The 21896-nt window shown below is 44.3% G+C and overlaps 1 protein-coding gene across 1 annotated transcript in view; it reads right to left on the bottom strand.

The window, feature by feature from the left end:
- LOC143016576 (partitioning defective 3 homolog B-like) overlaps positions 1 to 21896 on the bottom strand; it is a gene marked incomplete at its 5' end in the record, with an annotated part of 77837 nt that overhangs the window by 6440 nt on the left and 49501 nt on the right. Inside the window, one exon of the mRNA XM_076170975.1 lies at positions 12922 to 12998. Within this exon, the coding sequence (XP_076027090.1) occupies positions 12922 to 12998 (77 nt within the window). The remainder of the gene's footprint in view (positions 1 to 12921; positions 12999 to 21896) is intronic.

The following is a 21896-nucleotide window of genomic DNA, read 5'->3' as shown; positions in this document are numbered from 1 at the left end:
TGTTGAAGGGGTCTGAAGGGTCGTGTGCCGACCAAGAGGAAGACACTACAGCTGAAAAGTGTTTCCACCTCTCTGTGACCTTTCGAGGGTTACAGTAACATGAGTCCCTGTGGCTGCGACCTTTGACCTCCTGCTTGTCGGGTCCTGTGGCGGTCTCATCCGTTAAGATTCGAAGCTTTGTTTGTTATTACACATTAAGTCTCTAAGTCGTTACTGGATTAAAAAAAACGACTTAAATGAACTTTTTATAATATGCAACACTTAGCTTTAAATCAAATCCCCAGGAGGGAGGGAAATTGTAAATGAGGAATATGAATTTGATGGGAACTGATTAGTAATCTACTGGGAGTTGCCATATTGGGAATAGGAGTGGAAATCCAGTGGGAATCTTTGGGGAATCCACTGTAAATCCGGTGGAAAGTTTGGAATGCTCCCACCAGGAACCAAGTCAGCACGGCACAGCAGCTGGGGGATTATGGGGTAATGAGGATGGAACCCATTACTGGCACACACACGCGCACACACACACACACACACACACACTTATGGAGACGTACATTCACAAAACAAAACAGAACAGAAATCACACACACACGCTCTGCAAACTCGAGCTTAAATCCAGCTCTGGCTCCTAATCACCCCCCACCAAACCCCACACAGCACGGAGGAGGTAAATTGGTGCACAGCTGGAGAGGAGTTAAGACCAAAATGAGCAAACTAAAGGCTTCTGTGTGTGTGTGTGTGTGTGTGTGTGAGAGAGAAAGAAAGAGAGAAAAAGACAGACTAGCCACACTGAATAAAACAGCTTTCTGACAAATAAAACAACCAGTTAACATAATTGAAAGAGTGTAAAGAGTTGAATGCAATCAAGACAATGACAAAGCCATTGAGGTCTTGATTTGAAGTGAGGATTAACTACATAAAACCTGTTGCTTGATGGCATTTGTTCGTATTGTTAGAGGTGTAGACAGATCGAGTGTGTAGTTTTTGTAGGAGAAAGAGTTTTTCGGAAAGATTTCTCTCTGCTTCTGACAGTAATTGAGAGTAATGTGAGCCTCTAATTCTCTGGAATTTAAGAGATTTCGGAAGGATATATAAGTACTCTGCACCTGCCTCCCTCTCTCACACACACACACAGCATAGCAACTTGCTTCAGCGGCTGGCTACAGCTGTCATCCCACTGGAGATTACACACACAGACACACACACACACACCCTGGCAAAACCATCACTCATCACACCGGTCTGGTCCGAGCGAGTAAAAACACCTTAAAGAAAGAGAGAGGAAGCCAAACGCTTTGTGACACGACGCATTAAGCAAACTCCTGAGAGACGGCGACAGCCGCCGCTGCCGCACAGGATGGATCGTCTCAATAAAACCAAACAATAACGTGCAAAAACAAACAACGCGGCCCCCCTCAAACCATAGCAGAGAGGGGGCGAGGGTTAAAGGAGGTGAGGGAGTGAGGAGAGAGAGAGAGAGAGACAGGGAGGTAAAGAATGATATTTAAAGAGGAGGGAATTAGACTAATGCAGCTTTAACTCAGTTATGTCTTAATGTCTTCACTTTGGAAAAGGACAGCGGTGTTAGGACGCGAGACGGGGGAAGTATTTCATATGTTCCAATTGCATGCGGCTGTGTCGTATTCTCTGTCGGCGAGAAAGAGGAAGAGTCGCCACGATTTTTGGTAATAAAACAGATTAATCGCTGAAATTGTTGGTAATGTGATTTTGCGAGCGGCTGTGAAAATGGAGCTGCGGTGATATAACGTCCCCGGAGTTAACTAAGTTTAACCGAGCTTCATCTTCCTAATGCGATACTTCATTATGAGGCTTTAATCACAGAAGCGTCACAGTCCAAACAACAAGGCAATAAAGGCTTAAGTGAGAAATAATAGAAGGCAGAGAAATATTTAATCTTCTATTAAAGGCAAAGTCTGCGTGTACACAGGGAGATCAAACTGCTAATGGGAACGACGCCGGCACATTCTGGGGGTGGATGAAGAATGATTTCACTGGTTGAGTTCAACAACATAAATCACTACATCAATTTACCAAAGCTAATGACAACTACGAAGAGACACAAACAGAGAGAGGAAGGCAGAAAGAAAGAAAGAAAGAAAGAAAGAAACCCATAGTGCCAATTTGAACAAAAAGTGAATCTCCAACTTGATATCCCGCCAAAATGTGACAGTTGCAGTAAAGTGCTGATACATTAAGGCTCTCTGTAAAGCAAAGTGCTGTAATAATAACCGCTGAAACTGAAAGCCGACTGCTCATCTGGGCAACTAGAGTGTCTGCTTCTGTGTCACACAGCCAAGCTACTTTGCATCGCTAGCCGCATTCATAGCTACCTCCAAACTAGCACTTTGGCTACTCTCCTTTCCCGCCTTCGGTTTTCCGCCAAACTCCACGTTCCTAAAAGACGTCCCATTCCCTGTGTCGCATTTCACCACTCATGGAAATGTGCAATTTAACTTTACACTCTAAATAGGTAGCTAGCTTTGTAGGTTCCACTCCCCTGTTTATGTAGCAGTGCAGTTGCTAGGCTACCACAGAGAAACACCGGGACTATGTTTCTCAGCGTAGGCTTGTGATTAGAAATAGTTTTGTTTAAAATTAATATACTCTGTTAAATGATTTCTCTCTTCGGGAGGAAGCCATGTAATTAGCGGGATAACATATTGTAAGCAGGTGATAATGGTGCATTAAAGCCCGACATGGTGATGGGGACACCATGACACCTCATCCACTTGTTTTTTGGTTGGTTTTGATGCTCGTTATCACGCTACTTTACGCCGCATGGCGCTCTGGGAACCTGCAGTGTAATCATCGCTTCTTCTATGTATTGCTCCTCATTAGTGTTTACAAGCGTCTACACGGCGGTCGACGTGACAACACGCTGTGCATCTTTGTGACGCCATGGAAAGAAATACGTGTGCAAGAAAATATCCATGTATACTTTAATGAAACAGGAGTCATTAAAGATTCCTGGGCAAAGCCGATTACCGCATATCAACCAGGGAAGGAAAGCTTTCAGGGTGATTGGCAGTTGTCTTTGTTTGGCCAGCCTAAACCACGTTAATCTGTGCGTGTGTGTGTGTGTGTGTGTGTGTGTGTGTGAGTGTGTGAGCAGGCTGCACAGGTACAGTGTGTGACATCTGGAACTGTATTAACCGTGAAGAGTGGAAAAACAAACACTCAGCAGAGGAGTGACACACACACAGCAGCAGAGAGGTTTGACTGTTTTATGAGGAGGTAAAGAAGCCCAATAAGGTTCTAAGCTGTTTTTCTACTTAAGTGGTTAAGTAGTGTGTGTGTGTGTGTGCGCGCGTGTGTGTAAGTATGTGCGAGAGAGAGCGGGATGGTATTCTGTTGGTTCAGCTGTCAGTGTGGTTTGTGTGTGTGTGCGTGTGTGTGTGTGTGTGTCTGATAGGACCCCCTAAACCTCCCTTGACTCCTGACCCTTTGGGGTCACATGATACTCCGTCAGCTCCCACCAAACACTTAAAAGATGGGGGTCAAGGGTTAAGAAAGGGTATTATCAACCCAGATTAGGGGCATACCAAATACATAGACATAACATTCACACATTCTATACCATTTGGTAAAGTTAACAACCTTTTGGTCAGGGATGGGGGACGGGGGGATGTGGAGGACAAGGCGCTCCTCTACGTGTGAAGGTATGTTTCTAAAATCAAAAACAAATCTGAATCAGGCAGATGTAGAACATTATGGTCAACACCTCCACATGCATTCACTCCGTTTCCTATTTTGCAATGTGTCATGTATACTCAATCATGTGCCTTAATCATAGCACAAGTTATACAAGAATTGATCCATGTAGGTTACCTGATTTTTGTTTTCAAATTATGTATCAATCAAATCGTATATTTGGATAGAACTGACAGAGAAAGAGTTCAATCTTAGCGTCTGTGGTTTGGTAAATTCTATTAATGGGCAGCTAATAAAAAGAGAAAAGATGAATACTGTCTGCATTAGAGTCCAATATTGGATTTGGAAGAGTTGAGCGTGCGAAACAAAATGAAATAACACTGTTTACCTGAAGATTGTATTGAACAACTAGACGGAAGACGCTCTCCTTCGCTTCTCGAGCTGACTAGTGATTTTGTTTTTTGGACTACGGGCCAAAGATGTAATTACCCAGGAGCTGACAGCAGGGTCAACCTCAAGATGGATGGCCAACATGGGGTAAACAGGCACAATGCAGAATATAATCTTCATCTGTATTCCTTTCAAACAACCAAAGGAGCAAAGGACAGAGAGAAGGATGAATGTAAAGCGGATAAGAAGTTAGCACAGGCAAAGAGGTATAACCCCAGAGGGATGAAGCAGAAGGAAAGAACGCAGGGGGAAGAGAGAAGACAAGGACAAAAACAAGAGATAGAGGGAGGAAGAGGGAGAAAAGAGGTGCAGCAGAGGAGGTGATAAAACAGATACGGCAAAAAGGCTTCCAAAATCAGCTTAAGCCAAAAACCAGGGGACCAAAGTGACGAAGAAAAAGCTCTGATCTAAGAGATGGAAAGACAAGAGGGAGGAGGAGGAGAGGGAGTAGGTAGACGGCAATGAGGTGGAGGGCAATAAAGAAAGGGAAAATAGATAAAACCTTAGAAATAGGATGAGAAAGAAATAAATGGAATACAGCCACCGAATTTCCTAAAGGGACCTGTTGTGAAGCTGAGAAAGGCAGAAAGCAGAATAAAAGACCGGAAAATGAGATAAGAGGATGAAGAAAAAGGAAGGGAGGATTGAAAAGGGAGAGAAACAAGTGCTGCCCTCCAGAACCCGCATGCTGAAGGTCAGCGTCTGCTGAGAATAATAGGCCCTAAATTAGGGGAACACACACTCACACGCGCATACACACACACACGGGCACACACACACACGTGCACACACACTGGCTGCTTGTTTTATACAGTTCACGTCGGAATGAAACTAAACACCATTTAGGGGCTCCTATCTGTCTTTGTCAATAAAGTTCTGTCAAATATGATTAATCCATCAGGATATCATGAATTACAAACTGACCAGTCCAGGAAACTAACATGATTACATTCCCCTGTGTATGTATGAAGGTCTCGGTGTGTGTGTGTGTGTGTGTGTGTGTGTGTGCGTGTGTGTGTGTGTGTGTGTGTGAGGGTGGGTGCACATTACTATGGATGGTAGAGTACAGAGGGGAAAAAAGTGTAATAAGGGAAAAAGAAGCAGAGAGTGAGATCGAATGCGGACACGGGGAAGGTAAGAGGAGAGTCGACAGAAAATAAAATAAAGTACTTTGAGAAAGAGGATGAGAGACGGAAAACAGGAGAGAGAATATCCAGCAAAAAGAGGAGAGGGGATTGGAGGAAGGAACAATGGCGAAATGGGGGGAAAGTAAAATGGAAGCAAGGAATACAAAATAAAAAAAAATAAATGATCAGAAAAAGAAGAGAGCGCGAGAATAACGAGAAGAGGAGGAGGACAGAGGAGAAACTTGTTAGAGGGAAGTGAGAGAGGAACTGTGGGACGAGGACCATCCAGATGGTAGGAGACTGTTGCCTCGGTAACACAGAGAGGGCAGAACAATGGGGATTTGGAGTGGTTATCGCGTCCCATCATAATATGGCCGCACCGTTTTTTGGGAGACGGATCCACAAATCTGCGGCCAAAAGCTACAGAGCGATAATTTAATCATGGCAGCTCAAGGAATTCCTGATCAAAATGTCAAATGAGAGCCGGATTAAAGGATCAGTGGGAAGAGAGACATTTGTTCACGTCACCATCGCCCTCCGTTTGAATTCTGTCACTCTGCCCCTCTGATTTGCTGGATGCTCATACACACCATGTTGGAATTGTCAAACTATATGCGATTAGCAATATTCCAGAAAGAATATTGATTTACTCTCGTTTGTGGCTTCTTCTTTAACTTTATAACAATAAGCCAAATAAATTGCATTTCATAGAAAAACACATTAAAATGCAGCCCAGATAAGATGCAAGAATGGAAATAGGAGAAGAAAGAAGAAAGAATGAGTACATCTCAGAATAAGTGAATGAAAATAATTAAGATTTCAAAAACTATTGTGTTTCCCAGCTGAAACCCAATTAATTATTACAATAACAACACTTCCATAGATTTCTAACTGTTTTGTGGACTACCCCACTCTCAGGACATAGTTACTACGTTACTTTAGTAATATTTACTACACTAAACATCAACAGAATCATAGAATAGACTCATGAATAGTGAGGTTCTCCGACAAATAACACACTAATGCACCAAACGTCATCAAGCGGTGAGCTGATTGTTGTTGAAGTGTGCTAATATAAATAACATGTGTTTATCATAACCAGATGTGCGTATAATAGCCAGGAGCTCTAGAAAATGTTAACAATAACCAGAGCCGCTGTGTTAAATGACTCAAATCAAATTATAAGTGATGTGAACTTTTAGATATTAATGTAGCATGAATCCATAAAGACAGATTGATGCCGTTGATGGTGAGTTGGCTGCACCTTAAGTACCTGGATGGGAAACGTCTGTCTGTAATGTAATGGTGTTATTATTCATATTAAAAATGGCAGAATGAGACTTAAGTACTGATATGCAGTTTACCATGTCGGGGCGACACCCTGGAATCCTTTATTGATATTACCATTTCCTATTTAAATACCCGGTGTTATTTCACATCTTGAGCCAATAAGCTTCTCCTCAGTAAGATCTAATAGTTTCAGTCTGGAGACATTTTGCCCTTTACATGATCACAGCAGACAAATTGCTGATGAAATTACACTAATTTGGTACATGAAGGGTAGATTTGTAATAGAGGTTAGAATGTCACAGCAGAAACACCTGCACACACACATAAGTATGACCATTCATACATGCCGAGGGAAATGGAATATCACAAAAACACACTCATGTGCTTCCTCAGAAAGTTAGGGTTTGCATTACACAAGTGCGTGGATAATTACATCAACTATTACTGCTCTGTCTCACTGCTGAAAACTTACTAGCAAGAAGATAAATATGTACAAAATTACACAGCCGTAACGCCGGCGTCTGTGTGGACATCTGCCCAACTTCCACATTTAGAGACAACTTGGGAATTGAACACACCTGACTGCACAGGAGAGGGAAGTGAAACGGATGCTACATTTGAAGAGAGGTTGCGCAAGGAGTTCCGATGCTACCTGGATTATTACTTTTCTTTTGTTTCTTTTTGCATTTCCTCATCATCACTGCTTGTGTGCTACTTCCACAGTCACCTGAAGGAGTCAAACTTGATGCTATCCCACTTGTCGCCCTCAGATTCCGCCTTCCTATATGCAGGTTACCTGTGCAACCAGTAGGAGTCAGCGTCGCTCCCAGAACTTCCCACTCACAAAGCCAATTGTGTCCGTAGGAACGTCCAAATGCGAGCATGACTTAACGCTTGACTTAACGCTTGACCTATTTCAGAGTAAGACCTAATGCTGACAAACATAATACGACAAAATTCGATGTTGCTGCACAGTCATTCAACTTTTTTAACAGTTTTCGAATCTCGGAAGAAATGCTTGCAGCAGTAATCTGGAATTCCCCATGGCCAGCTGTCAGAATGCATTAACCTTTCACAGCTGCAACCATTGAAAAATCATAAAGGATAATGTTCTGTATCTCCTTATTTTTCAGTAGTATGCAAACTGATAATGCATAATGTCTTGATGTTTTTACATTAAAGCAACCCATGTGTAAAACTCTCAGAAGTGCTGAATTCAGTCAGTGGCGGACTCCAGTTAACTCCACTACACATTGGGCAAATCAGATGGTTTTATGCTACACCACATATTCTTTGATTTAATAATTTTACTGTATTTTGTTGTACAAGCCTGCTTTTTGCACCATTTAATATGGTTCTTAGAGTGTCTGATATTTCCTAAAGTCTCCTTAATACTTGTCAAGCTGCCACTTTGTTCTATTGTTTCTTCCTGTCTTTATTGTAGTACCTGCATTCCTTTGTAATCTAACAGCAACATGAATTAAGAAGAGTTCAGAAGTTAATTTACGCAACATCACTTCCTTTTCTAGGGCATTCACAAACCTGTGAAGCTTTCTTTGGTAGGAACCTGAAAGACAAACATCCTCGCTCACCCTGGGGTCCAGACCCATGAAAACATTATATTCAGGTCACGCACAGACCTACTGGTTCTGCAACACATTATAGGTTGTAACCCATCATTTTAGGGACCATGCTCAAGATCAAAGCCGTGCTCACAACTCTTCAAAGTAGCAACGGGTGAACACATCAGAAACACTAGAAGCTCGGAACAGAACAGGGTCGAGAGAGCAAAAGAAAGACGGGGAAAGGGAGCGAGAGCGGTCTAGGGCATGGGAGGAAGGGTCTTTCTTGGGATACCCGACATGACTCAAAAACAAGCCCAAATCCTGACGAATCCAGATACACACACACAGGGACACTGGAGGACAATGGGACAGATTGTGTGGCAAGTCGTGAAGTGGTCTGGGAAAATGTCCGGCCCGTTTGGGAGGTCTTCTCAAGAGAGATGGAGAGAGGGAGGGAAAAGTGGGAGACATTCCGTCTCCCTCCAGAGTGGAGTGAAACAATATTCAACAATGTCCTTTTCACCCCAAGTTCAGAGAGAGCAGGGCAGAAGGGGGGATGGAGGAAGGGGATAGGGAAGGAGTTCTGGGAAGGCACCAGAGGAGAGACGATAATAGGGGGAAAAACATCTGCTTTCTAATGACTAATTATCCAATTATCACTTTAACAAGGAAGTGACAGCCTTGCTAGAAACACCGACAACAACTCTGATTGGCTCTTATAATCCAATAAGGGCAATAACGAGGAGAAATGGGGAAACTCTGATGGAATAACCCGGAAGCTGTGTTTGGAGCAGAAACACATAGCCTATGTCATGGAAAAAATTGGTCATTTGAAGTTTACTTGAATTTGAAAAATGGTTCCTGCAACACCAAACAAACCAAAACAAGCACTTTGTGTTCCTTACAGGCGTGTAACTGTGACCTCAAGAAAATATACTGGAAACATTTGTGTGTTTGTGTATGTGTGTGATGGATAATGGGGCAGTAATGGTCAACACATGTTAAGGTTGTAACCTGTAAATGTTGAGCAAACATACACACACACACACACACACACACACACACAGGATGAAGACTTGAATATTTACCCAAAATGTCTCAAAAGCGAGTCCCAAAGGCTTATTCTGGGTAGAATATAACAAAATGGAGGGCCCTAATCCTTAATCCAACATCTCACTCCAAAGAAACAACAAACTCCATTGTGTAATAGATGCTCTGCAACACACACACACACACACACACACACACACACACACACACACACACACACACACACACACACACACACACACACACACACACACACACACACACACACACACACACACACACACACACACACACACTTTGGCAGTGCCATTTGTTTTGGTACAATGAAGGCACTCAAACAGAAAGACAGAAATAGCAGGAGAAGAAGAGGGAAATTGCGAAATACACGGGGTAGAGATGAAGGTGAAGGTGTAGAGAGGTAATTTCATGAAAATGGCAGAGGACCCCCAGGGATATTTGAGGTGAATGGATGTGCTCGGGTTCGGTCATTGGTGCAGACGTTTCTTACGCCCTTTGTGACATAAGCGTGAAATGTGGATCTCCTCAATTGTCTCCATCTTTGTTTACAGGGTTACAGCAAAATTAGAAATAGGTTTTTATGCGTTCAGGTGCAAATTAGAAACAATTTATGTTTGTGAGTGTTTGAGCAAAACAGCTCGTGTTGTAACCACGGGCCGAGGATAATGTGTAGTTAAACATGAAGTGTAAACATAGAATTACATAAACAAAGACATTCAAACATTCAATGATTACAGGCATTTAAGCGAGACATATTTTGCTCTAAATTAACCAGTTAGTATTGTTCCCTTTGAGCTGTAAATAGTTCCTGAGGTTTGTTGACAAAGAATCCCACACAGACCAGGGTGTGCAGGGTGTTTCCAACCCCTCAGTCTGTCATTTTAAAGAACGGGCTGTTCTGGGTGGGTGTCGGCAGTATACAACATCAGCCACGGCTATGACTGCTCAGAGTGACACAGCTGCACACGTCTGCATCGTCATCACATAGAGCTGGGGATGTGTTCATCGCAACCGCTGCCAATGGTGATGCCATGTTCCCCTCCAATCCACATGCGATCGCTGGAACCAATATCGTCACAAAGGCAAGGGCGATGCAGTATTCAGAAGGTTTGATCATTTTACGTTTTCCGGATTGTTCTGAAAAAGAATGAGTGTAATATGGCTCCTTTAAAACCTGTTTGTATCCTGACATTTGCTGACTGTTCCTTGGGTAATATGTTTGTGCTTTAGACAGGAAAACATCATCCAAATCCATAGTGTCTCTCATTTTACACACACACACACACACACACACACACACACACACACACACACACACACACACACGGTATGTACCCAGTGCCCCAGTGAAGTGATGTTCAGTCAAACACACAGTACCTGACTAAGCAGCCCCACAGCTATTTCTGGGCTGACTCGCTTGCTCGCATGCAACACACACACACATACACACACACAAACAGGTATGGGGGCATGCGGACACAGGATACCCACAGCCTGCAAGCTATTTCTGGGCCTGGGCAGAATAATTTCATAATTTCATAAGGTCAGGGGCCTGGATGTGGTTTCCAAACATGATCTTTTTCTCCGTCTCTCCGTCTGGATATTGAAGCTTATCTGACTTTACTGACAGCCGGACAAAAGGTCCAGACAGAGATGAAGAAGCAGGAAAGGCTGATATTTGGAGAGAGAGAGAGATTGTATAGCCCCTTTTTCACAAGTGGAAAGGTTCCTGCTATTGTCGGGGAGGGCGATACGTGACAACAAACACATGAAACAGAATATAAGACAAGTTGCTATGGAAACCCTCCTCCTCAGACCATAGTTAAATTCCCAGAGAGCCTCATGTGAGGACAGGGGCCATCTCCCCAGACATCACTCCTCCTGCCTGACCGGGAGCGTAAGGATTAAGAGGAGGGCATGGCTTGATGTGCATACTGTATATGTGTTAAAGGGGGTAGAGGAGGATCGTTCCCGCACTACCAGGTCTTCTGTCTTCTGTTTTACAAGGGGGCTTCTGCTGTGAGTGAGTGCATGTCCACTTTCCCAAGGCTGTTCAGATACCAGCCAGACCTCAAAACCATCATCACAGCTCTCTCTCTCCCATCTGCCAGAGTCATCACCCACACATCCCGACACTCCCCCCCCCCCCCCCCCCCCCCCTCTCACTCACACACACACCTACAAACACGCACACCCGGGAAAGACGTGTGAAACGCACCCCCGCCCCATTCTACCAAGGGTAGGAACCTAACCATTAACTTTCAAACACCATGTCCATACGAAGCCACCTAAATCTAGAAACACCCCATTCATGTGTCCACACTGTTTTCACAGCCACACAGAGGCAACGATCTCTGACACGGCTGATACACAGCAGACATCCAGGCCTGTGAAATCACTTCATCATCTGTGTAAACTGTGCACTTTCCCTTATAACAACACTCTGCATGTTTACATCTATTTTACAGCTTTGATGATACGGCATTCAAAAAACTACACTGATTCAGCAAAACCAGAGAGTCTTAATAATTCCGTCCATGTGAACAAATTACTCCCAGTTTGGCCAAAATTCACTGACAAATAATGTGAGTTGTGAGTCCATGTACACACAGGGACTGAAACTCCACTGTGGTGTTTTCAGAATCCGACTCCGTTCTGGATTAGAATGTCAGCTTAGTTGCTAGTTTATTTGTTGGCTTGTTAGTCTGCTGAGCCGTCGGTTGTTATAAAACCAACAACAACAAACAGAAGGAGAGAAGACCCTTTTTTTTCTCTTTTCTCACTTCTCTGTTCATTCCCGGGGAAAGAAAAATGATGAAAGGAACTGACAGAGAAAATAAGGGGCTGGTCGAGGGAAGGGAAGACACCGGTGTCCAGAGATGAATTAAAGCGCTGACATTTCAGGCGGTGGAAGTGGGAGTACAGCAAACGGAAAATGAGAAAGACCGACGACAGGGGGAAGCTGATTTGGGTTGGTCTGTGTGTGTGTGTGTGTGATTGGGTTTCACGTGTTGACACAGTCAGTGAAAGTCTGTATAATTTCCAAGGGAACCCTAAAGAAACATATTCTACAGTGATTTATGAGGAAATGGAAGTGAATCAATGTTGACTGTGAACATTCGGGGATAGAAGCTCATCCGTGAGACGACAATGGAACTGATTAGCAGCGAGTAAGCTGTTACTGCTCCTGTGTTGGCTAATGTTTGTGATATATCATACTGTCGAGGAATGAAAACAACAGGACGTGCTGAGCAACAGGCTAAAGCGGCTCGTCGAGCGGTTAAACCTACGGACTCTGAAGCAACATGGCCCCCCTGCGGATGATCTAATCAGAGCTTTTCATAAACGTCTTAACTGAAGGCTAAGGGACCACACACACACACACAAACAGGCAAATCTGTTCAAATAAACATAATTTACGTTACATTTCCAACATAGATAAACATTTCTGCAAGGTTACAGCGTTGGAAACCGTCGGGTATCGGAATACTCTGGAAACTGCTAATTGTGCTGAAACCGTGGTTCAAGAGAATCAGGGATCAGTTTCAACCCCTGTCTCAGTGTGTGTGTGTGTGTGTGTGTGTGTTCCCCAGGGAGAGGATAAGGTGAATGTCTGGCTGAGGCCCCCAGAGACACTCGCACAGTCAGCACATTTAATTAAGGGCTTCAAAGGACAGAGAAGGGAAGAGGAGAGGAGAGGAGAGGAGAGGAGAGGAGAGGAGAGTAGAGTAGGAGATGTGTTGTACCTGGGTAAAGAGGCGTAGTGACATTCCACCTCTTCATAGCGTGGTGCCATCCGATGATCTGTCCCTCTGCTTGGCATCTAAAAGAGAGAGAATTCACGATCAATGGGTTTGTTTGTGTGTGTGTGTGTGTGTGTGTCTGAATTACAAAGTTTTGAGGTCTTTAGAGTAAATCATGGCCAAGCTAGTATAGTTCTCTAAAGCCTCCAGTGTGAGTGTGTGTTGTGCACTTCCACAACCCCACATCTCTCTGAATCGGTGAGTTCCTAAGTGTGTGTGTGTCATACAGAGGTAATTTAAGATTGGCAAATGTTGGTTATTAGGGATTTGGAGTTAGTTTGGGTGGTGTTGGGGGTGGATAGGGGTCTCCTCTCTCTCCTAGGATTAGGTTACTTCAAACAGGATGGACTTTTCTCTCTCTCCCTCACACACACACACACACAGATTATCCTGCTCTATTCAGAAGGGAGATTCCAGCCGCTGTGGCGCTGCTTCACGAAGCCGACTAAACGTGAAACATCAACAAGCTCTATTTACACACACACACATGCACACACACACGCACACACACACACGCACGCACGCGATACAACACAGTGGGTCTTGTAAATGAGACTGTAATATAGGCTGACTGAGTGAGATATGAGTGAAGCGCCGACAGATGTTCAAAGAGTAGTGGAGAGTGTGCAAACCCGCAGCTTAACGGTAATAAAGCATAATATGGAGCGATGTGCCTCCAGAGTGTGAAACCTGCTGCATGTCTGACTCCATCCCGTCACACACACACCCCAACATCTCACACTGAATCCTCTTGGCAAAATTTAAAATGTGTGTGCTCGATTAAACCGATGCATCTCCTGTGCAGTGCAGTCATATCTCAGAATAGGCGGTGATGTCATCTGCATATTTTGGAACTCCGGCATAGTGGAACAGTTGGGGTGCAGACTTTTATACGAGTGTCCCTGCATAGTGGAAGGGCGGGTAAACATCTTTAAATGCATTAGGGGTTGAACCATAAAATCCAAAAGGTCATAATGGGCAGAGTGCGGGAGGTTTTGATTTTGGGGTTTTATTATCGATGTTAAAAATGGCAGATATCATCGTCTGCAGCTTCTCATTCTCCCTCCCGTCTCGCCGCCTTCTCTCAACATACCAGGAATGATGCCAGAAGGAATATAAAACAGATTGTCTGCTCCTGTTTTCTTTATGGCTTCACTATCTCAGGTAGAAAGACGGCGCAATATTGCAAAAGGGTGCCGGGAAGGAATGAAAAGACATTATGAAAAGATGGAGCGCGGCAAAGACAGATAGAGCAAATGAGCAGTAAATGAGTGGGAGAGAGAGGGGAGGAGGGGGGGGGGGAGTCATTGAGAAGGAGCAGGGAAAGAGAAGGGATGAGAGGTGAATTATAAAACAAGAGAGCGACTGGGGTGAGGAGGAGGAGGAGGAGGAGGAGGGAGGTGAAAAGGAACATTAATGTCACCGTTTAAAGGAGATGTTACGGAGGGAGTGAGAGATAATGAGCAGGGTGCGAGAGATGAGAGGCGAACGACTGCAAAACCTGACAAGACGGGAGTGAGGGGAGAGCGAGCAAGACGCAGAACAAAGGAGTGAGGAGGAAATGGATGGAATGGAGAGGCAGGTGTCAGAGGGACGAGGGGAGGAGGGGGGGCCGAGCGGACGAGGTAAAAAATTGTTTTGATTAAAATGTCGTTAGAAGACGGAGACGGGCCACATTCTGGATTCATCCTTCAATATCAGCACATTATTATGATCCCAGGGGCATTTATGTGTCTTTAAAAGGCTCTAACATGAAGGAGGGAGGCATGAGGAGGCTTCTGCTGCCTGAGCTCAACTCATCACACCAAGAGAAACAATTCAATGACTGCATACTTGGTTCCTGAAACGGTCAGAAGGAAACCAGACGAGACGAGACGTGTGGCTACAAGGTTCATTTGTTGCTATGCCGTTGGCGTGACGTCACTAGATGGTTGCTGAGCTTCATGCATAATGTGCAGCAGACACACACCTCAGCCAGACTTTACCAGCAGTCTCGTACGTGTGTGTTTCAAATAATCATTTATTATTTGTTGTGCTTCCTCATATTTTGCACAGAGCATCTTTCTTACCCGGTTCCTTTCCTCCGGTCATGCACTGTGTACCCAATTTGTACACAACACGGATGTTTGACAGTCATGTAATGCATCAACTGAGGCTAAATGACACAATATTTATTACTTCATAAACTATTTTGGCCACAAATTGCCATAATTTCCCTCTAAACTATCAACACAATGACTAAGTGCTCAGCTAGTTGCACAGTAACAGCGATCCCCCGCTCATATTTTATGTAGAAGTACTGTAGGAAACAAACCGTGGACTCAATATTAAAATGAAGATGTAGTTAATACAGGAAAGACTCAGTGTGTGGAAGTGGAGCTGAACTTGTGACCTTCGACCTTCCATCACAGGAGAGAGAGAGAGAGAGAGAGAGAGAGAGAGAGAGAGAGAGAGAGAGTGAGAGAGTTATGGTTTGTTGTCTGTCTGCATGAGTGTGTGTGTGTGTTTATGGATCACGAGCAGATTAGATGAATGGCTCGTACTGTGTGCTGCCAGCCCGAGTAAACACAAACACATGAGTGTGATGAATGTGCGTGTGTGCGTGTGTGTGCGTGTGTGTGTGTGTGTGTGTACAGTACGTGTGTCCGCCTCACATTCATTTGCCACATCGGAAGTGAGGAAGCAGACTAACAACAAACAAACAACGATTAAGGACATATCTGACCACAACATAAACACACACACGAGGTGAGAGCTGAGGTCCAAAGAGAGACAGAGAGAGAGAGACAGAGACAGAGAGTGAGAGAGAGAGAGAGACAGAGAGTGAGAGAGAGAGAGAGACAGAAAGTCATAGACTCAGCATTCAAAGCTGTGACAGGAATACAGAGCAGGAAGAGCACTGTGACAGCTGATGGGGGACATACACACCATCTCACACACACACACACACACACACACACACACACACACACACACACACACACACACACACACACACACACACACACACAAATGGATTCTGTCTTCTGCAAAGTCATAAAAACAGAGCCAAGCTCACTGTCATACTTGTCACACAAACATGCACATGCATAATGTCTCTCTTCCGGGCAAAGTTACTGTAACATAGCTGCCAACACACACCACACACACAAGACACACACACACACGCACACACACACACACACATACTGTGGCAGTAGTAGAGCACACTGGGTGGGGTAATGGTCTAGTGAAAAACCATTTCATGGCATAGTGAGCAAAGGAGAGGCAGAGAGCGGGGAAATCAAGCAGAAGAGACTGAAACGGAAACACACACACACACAGACACACACAGACACACACACACACACAGACTTAACCATACACACATGCATACGCGCCGTTAGAGAGGCTCATCTCGCCCCTTTCAACAGACCCTTCAATTTATCCATAAAACCACCTTCACAGCACTGAGACACACACACACACACACTTCTATCTCATCATAGATTTAGTATATCATACACACAAACAAACAACATGACACACACTTTAAAGTAACTTTCCCTCATCCTTCTTCTACCTCTTCTCTCTCTCTCTCTCCTTGCTCTTCATCTCATCTTCTCCCTTCATTACCCAGCGCTGCTTAACTGAAATAAAGGGTTCCTCCGAGAACTTTTAACACCCCCCCACACACACACAGACACACACACACGTACACACTCCCTCCATGATAATATCTCTCTCTTTTCTCCCCTCCATCTCTCATCCTGTTGCCTTGTCCTACCTCCCTTTCTCCTTTCCGTCCATCCATCACTTACCCTTAAATTTACAACTCACTCTCTCCCTCTCTCTCTCTGTTGGCTCCATCTCCATTTACTCCCATCCTTGCTTCCACTCTTCCCCTCTACACCTCCACATTGTCTCTCCATCCCCAAATCAATGTCTAACCAAAGGGATGGTACAATCTCCATCCCTCACCCCTGTTCCCTCCTCTCCTCTCCTCTTCCTCCATCGCTCTCCCCCTTTCCCTCCATCCCTCCATATATTTCTTTCGCACTCAATCTATCCGTCTGTCTCTCCGACTCCCAGGAGAAAGTTCGCCCCCCTTTTCCTCGTGTGTGGAAATCAATGGCGGAGGGGAGGTTGGTTCTAACTCATATCAGTCATACTGTTCTGCTCAGCCAGCACTTTGGATCCACTCCTTTTAAAATACAGCACCGCAGAGGCTGTGCTTTCTGTGTGTGTGTGTGTGTGTGTGTGTGTGTGTGTGTGTGTGTGTGTGTGTGTGTGTCATTATTTGAATGCAGCCCATATCTGATAGCAGAAGGTTAACTGTGCCACCTGATGAAGTTTAGTGTTTCCTGTTTTCACATTTGACTTTCAAAGTTTCAAGACATTTCAACTAGAGTTCATTCAGAGCGCTCATACCTCCACCAAGGCTCAGATTCCCCTTTTATAAATCAATACAGAGTCAGACTTTTACCATCTACTTTTACTCATCAACAATCCATCAGCATAGTATTTATATTAATACTTGATATGGACTAAATTGTATCTGCGGGCGTCGGGTTTCTTCCACTCTTCCACTAAAAACAGAGAAAACAGCTGAAACATCCAGCGGGTGAGAAACATGGAAACACCATCCCACTTTAAACTCCTTACACTTTCCTTTTACAACATATCCCCCGCCATGAAAAATAGCCTAGTTCCGCACATTAAATAAGAATATAGCGCTTCATTCTTCACTAAGTGTACACGTATAAAAAGTAAAACAGCAATTTATCATCTCACTCAAGTCGACTGTGCGTGACTAAAAAACTGCTGCAGGTCTCGGGGAAATGAGATGAAATGCCTTGCTGAGTGTTATTAGGTAGATTCTGAAGGACGCTTTTTGTGATGACTTCACCACAAGCATCCATTAATGTTCTCTACTGTAAGGGAGAACCATTCATACACACACACACACGCACACAAACACAGAAGTATAGTTTCCTAAACCTACTACATGCACTCACGACTCTACTAGATTACCTGTCTGTGCTGCAATTAAGGCAAAAAGTGCCATTAAGCCGCGTCCATGGAGACATTAGTGTGTTACAGCAGTGTGAGGAGAGTCGGCACTATGAGGACGCATCATGTAGATCCTTCCGTTTGGGCTGATGTTCAATTGCATCATGATGTTTACACGAGGTTGGACAGAACAGATTTATAGCTTTAAAGTCAAAGTTGTAGCATACAGAGAGCTACACGGCCACATCGTGAAGGAGTGTGCGCCTGGTTGATAGATTACACAAGTACGCTAATCTACTTTGTGTGTGTGTGTGTGTAGCTGAAGTGAAATATGTTTCTCCTGAGGTAGAAATCAAACATTATGTGCATTACATCCTTCCAACATTTGTTTCTTATTTTTAAACAAATCCGGGCCCGCTTGTCTCCTTCTTCCCATTTCCTATTCCGCGACGCTCGCATCATATCTTAGCTTTATAGCCTTTTCGCACTTCTCAATACACACATTCATCCCGTCTGCCATTTTCTAACAACGTGAAATGAGCTGTGATGCCATCCGGTGCCACTGAGGCGGCACGGAACACGGAGACAAGGTAAAACAAGCTCATTCATTCTCTCCTTCCCCTCACTTCTCTCCATCCATGCATCCCCTCTCTCATCACGCCGCTGTCTTTATTTATGCCTCCTTCCATAACTCTGCATCCACTCATCTAATACCCTCTTCCATCCATCCCTCCATCCCTCCATTAATCTTTTTATTCCTTCTTTCTCCAACGGTTCACCCATCCATCCCAGAGGAGCCCGTAATTGCGGCTGCTGGTGAAAAGCCATCCATTTCCTCAGACTAATTACCACAGCCTCTTAACAAAGTAGCGCCAAAGAGCGGCGAGTAAACAAGCACGCACACATACAGGCGCATACATATTCACGTTGACACACGCACACGCACACACACACACATGGATATTCAAATGAGGCCTTTCATAGTCTATCATTGTTAAAATGAGTGTGTGTTGACCGAAGAGGAAACAGATGAGTGCCACTGTTGACGCCGTCCCGATCCTCGACACAGACCGGTAAATCTTTACAGTTACGATAGTCCATCATTTAGGATCAGATAGGAATTTCCTTATCATAGCAATTTGCAGAAAAAGTTAAATTCAAGTTCTGGATTAACTGAAACTATTGGCGTTGTGTGTGTGGAGGAGTGAAGAAGAAGAAGAAGAAAAAGAAGAAGAAGAAGAAACTTTATTGGGTCAAATCAAATGCGAACACGTCAATCTGAAATTTGTCTTGCGTGCCCCTCTTTCACACACACATGCAATACAGAGGGGTCGGCGCAGGGCAGCCATGATGCGGCACCCGTGGAGCAGTTTTGGGGGTTCGGTGCCTTGCGCAACGGCACCTGGGCAGTGACCAAACTGGCAACTCTCCAGCTGCCAGTCCACTAAGAACTGAGCTACAGCCGCCTAGCAACACTCAACAGATTCATTGAGACAAAGCATCGAGCTCATTCTACTCTATTCAGATTTCGAAAGAATCAACGCAGAAGAAGATCAAGTCACTGCTGCTTTGAAGATGGAAATCAATATCAATATAATAATCAATAGCATGATTTCTGTCTCATTTGAGCGTATGGATACTTCAGGGCTATAGGTAAAACAAAGTGATAGATGTCAGAGATAAATGTCAGCTGAAAAGCATTCATTCACATATAAGATATAAGGACGTCCAAAAGTGCAGAAATGTGCAAAATGAGATTATAACTCAGTAAAGATCAATAAGAATGAAATGTGCGGTGATGCCGGGTCGCTTGTTTGTAGCACAGCCATCCATCTCTGAGCAGGTGCAAATGCGTCTACGTGGGCGGTGTTTCTCTCTCTCTGTGTGTGTGTGTGTGTGTGTGTGTGTGTGTGTGTGTGTGTGTGTGTGTGTGTGTGTGTGTGTGTGTGTGTGTGTGTGTGTGTGTGTGTGTGTGCCGACGTGGGCTGCAAAGTGAATCTTAAAAAGCAGAAATCTCAGCACCTGGCAAAGTTATCGCTGACTCAGCCGTATTGATCAGCAGCCCCATCGAACCTCTGCAGATATATTTTGGTTACTCTGTGCTGCTGTGGCGCAGTAAAAGTCTCACTTATCTAAATGGATCACCGCTCCGGCAGGCTTGAGGAGGGAGGAAACAATGTTTTATTCAGAGAATGTGTAAATGTGTGTAATTCATTTGATTGTATCCCCGACCGAAATGATGCAATACTTCCTGAGTTAGATCAAGTTCCCCCTGACGTTACGGTCTCACTTACACCTTGCGCTCTCATTATTCAGCTAATGAGGTCGCATGTTAATGTGAGGCGCGCACATGCCTGCAGGATGCATTGTGATTGGAATGTCTGACCAAATACGTAAACATCACCTCAGCTGCTCTCATTCAAAGCTCTGCACTGAACAGGAGACATGACTTGAGACCGTGAATGAGGCTTTGTTGGTCGGCTATAAAGATACGACTTATCTTATAAATGGAAAGGCTTTAAAAGTATCATCGCCCAGGTAACAGATTCTGATCACAGTGCAGACAGCGTGCAGGTAAAGATGATGAGAATGAGGCGGCGTTGTCAGCTGTCATTGTAAAGATAACACAATAGATTGAGGGTGTAAGTTACTGTGCGAGTGTGAAAAGGGCCTAGTCATCAGGAATAAAGCTTTCTACATTCAATGGTATTTCTGTGACGTCCTGCTGAGAGAGACAGATGCCGAGCTGAAAGAGTGAGCGACCAGAAGGGAGAAGAGAGACGGCGACACAAACAGATTTCGAGCAGAGAAAGGAATCGTGTGCGTGTATCTGTTTATGTGTCCGCAAACACAACAAGAGGCACAGAGCGTCACAAAGCTCTTCCTACTGAAATGTCAGAGAAGCAGGAGAATAAAGGCGTTAAGCATTAGGAGCGAGGCAGCTAAATGTCACGCCGCCGCCGAGCCTCTGGTACAATTAAGACCACAGAAGGTCAATTTCCCCCAAAGCAAGTAGCTTAGAGTGTTACCCACCAACACCGAAGCTAATGCTCATTAATGCAAAGCATAGCTGGTTTGTTTTGTGTGTTTGTGTCTGGTGTGTACGTGTGTGAGGGAGCAGAAGTGAGTGTGCACCGGCCCTGTGTGTGTGTGTGTGTGTGTTTGCAGGCATATCAGTACAAAAGCAAATCAATGAAATTAATTCCTCCTTCTTCAAGTGGCATTTTAAAGTTATCAGCTGGGGAGGCATCCGTAGCAATAGGCAGGCACACACACACACATTTTCTGAGGATATATATTTGAGGTGGAGAGAGAAGGGGTGGGAGGTAGAGAGAGAGAGAGAGAGAGAGAGAGAGAGAGAGAGAGAGAGAGAGAGAGAGAGAGAGAGAGAGAGAGAGAGAGAGAGAGAGAGAGAGAGAGAGAGAGAATAGGATAAAAATGTGATTGTCAGAATTTATTGAGATAGCTGAGAGGATAAGATTAGGCTCAGCCAAATACACACAAAACAAAATGTACACACACATACACAGTATGGGACATGTAAACACCACACACACCCATGAAGTGGCAAACAGACTGTGTGTGCACTGCCAAGAATACAACAACAACAACAACAACAAATCCATGAATATGTAAATCAAACATACATTCAATACACACATACACACGAGCACACACACACACAGATTTATCCAGGTCTGGTTCCTTACTGTGAACAGTTAAGCCTGTCCTTGAAAGTGCAAGGTGGGGAGTTGATAAGCGGGCAGTCAGGGGTAATAGTGTATATATAGAGAGAAGGATAAGTCCAACTAAAAGTGCAGATCATTTTGTCTCTTATAAGCTCCTCCCTGCCTATATCCCTCCATCCTTCCCCCCACACACACACCCACGCACAGCGAATCTCCCACTTTCTCTCCCTAGTCTAG

Source organism: Genypterus blacodes, unplaced genomic scaffold (genome assembly GCF_046128005.1).
Source record: "Genypterus blacodes isolate CSIRO-AG114 ecotype Tasmania unplaced genomic scaffold, CSIRO-AGI_Gbla_v1 ptg000235l_1, whole genome shotgun sequence".
NCBI classification, from domain to species: domain Eukaryota; kingdom Metazoa; phylum Chordata; class Actinopteri; order Ophidiiformes; family Ophidiidae; genus Genypterus; species Genypterus blacodes.
This window is presented reverse-complemented; position numbering and strand designations above follow the sequence as displayed.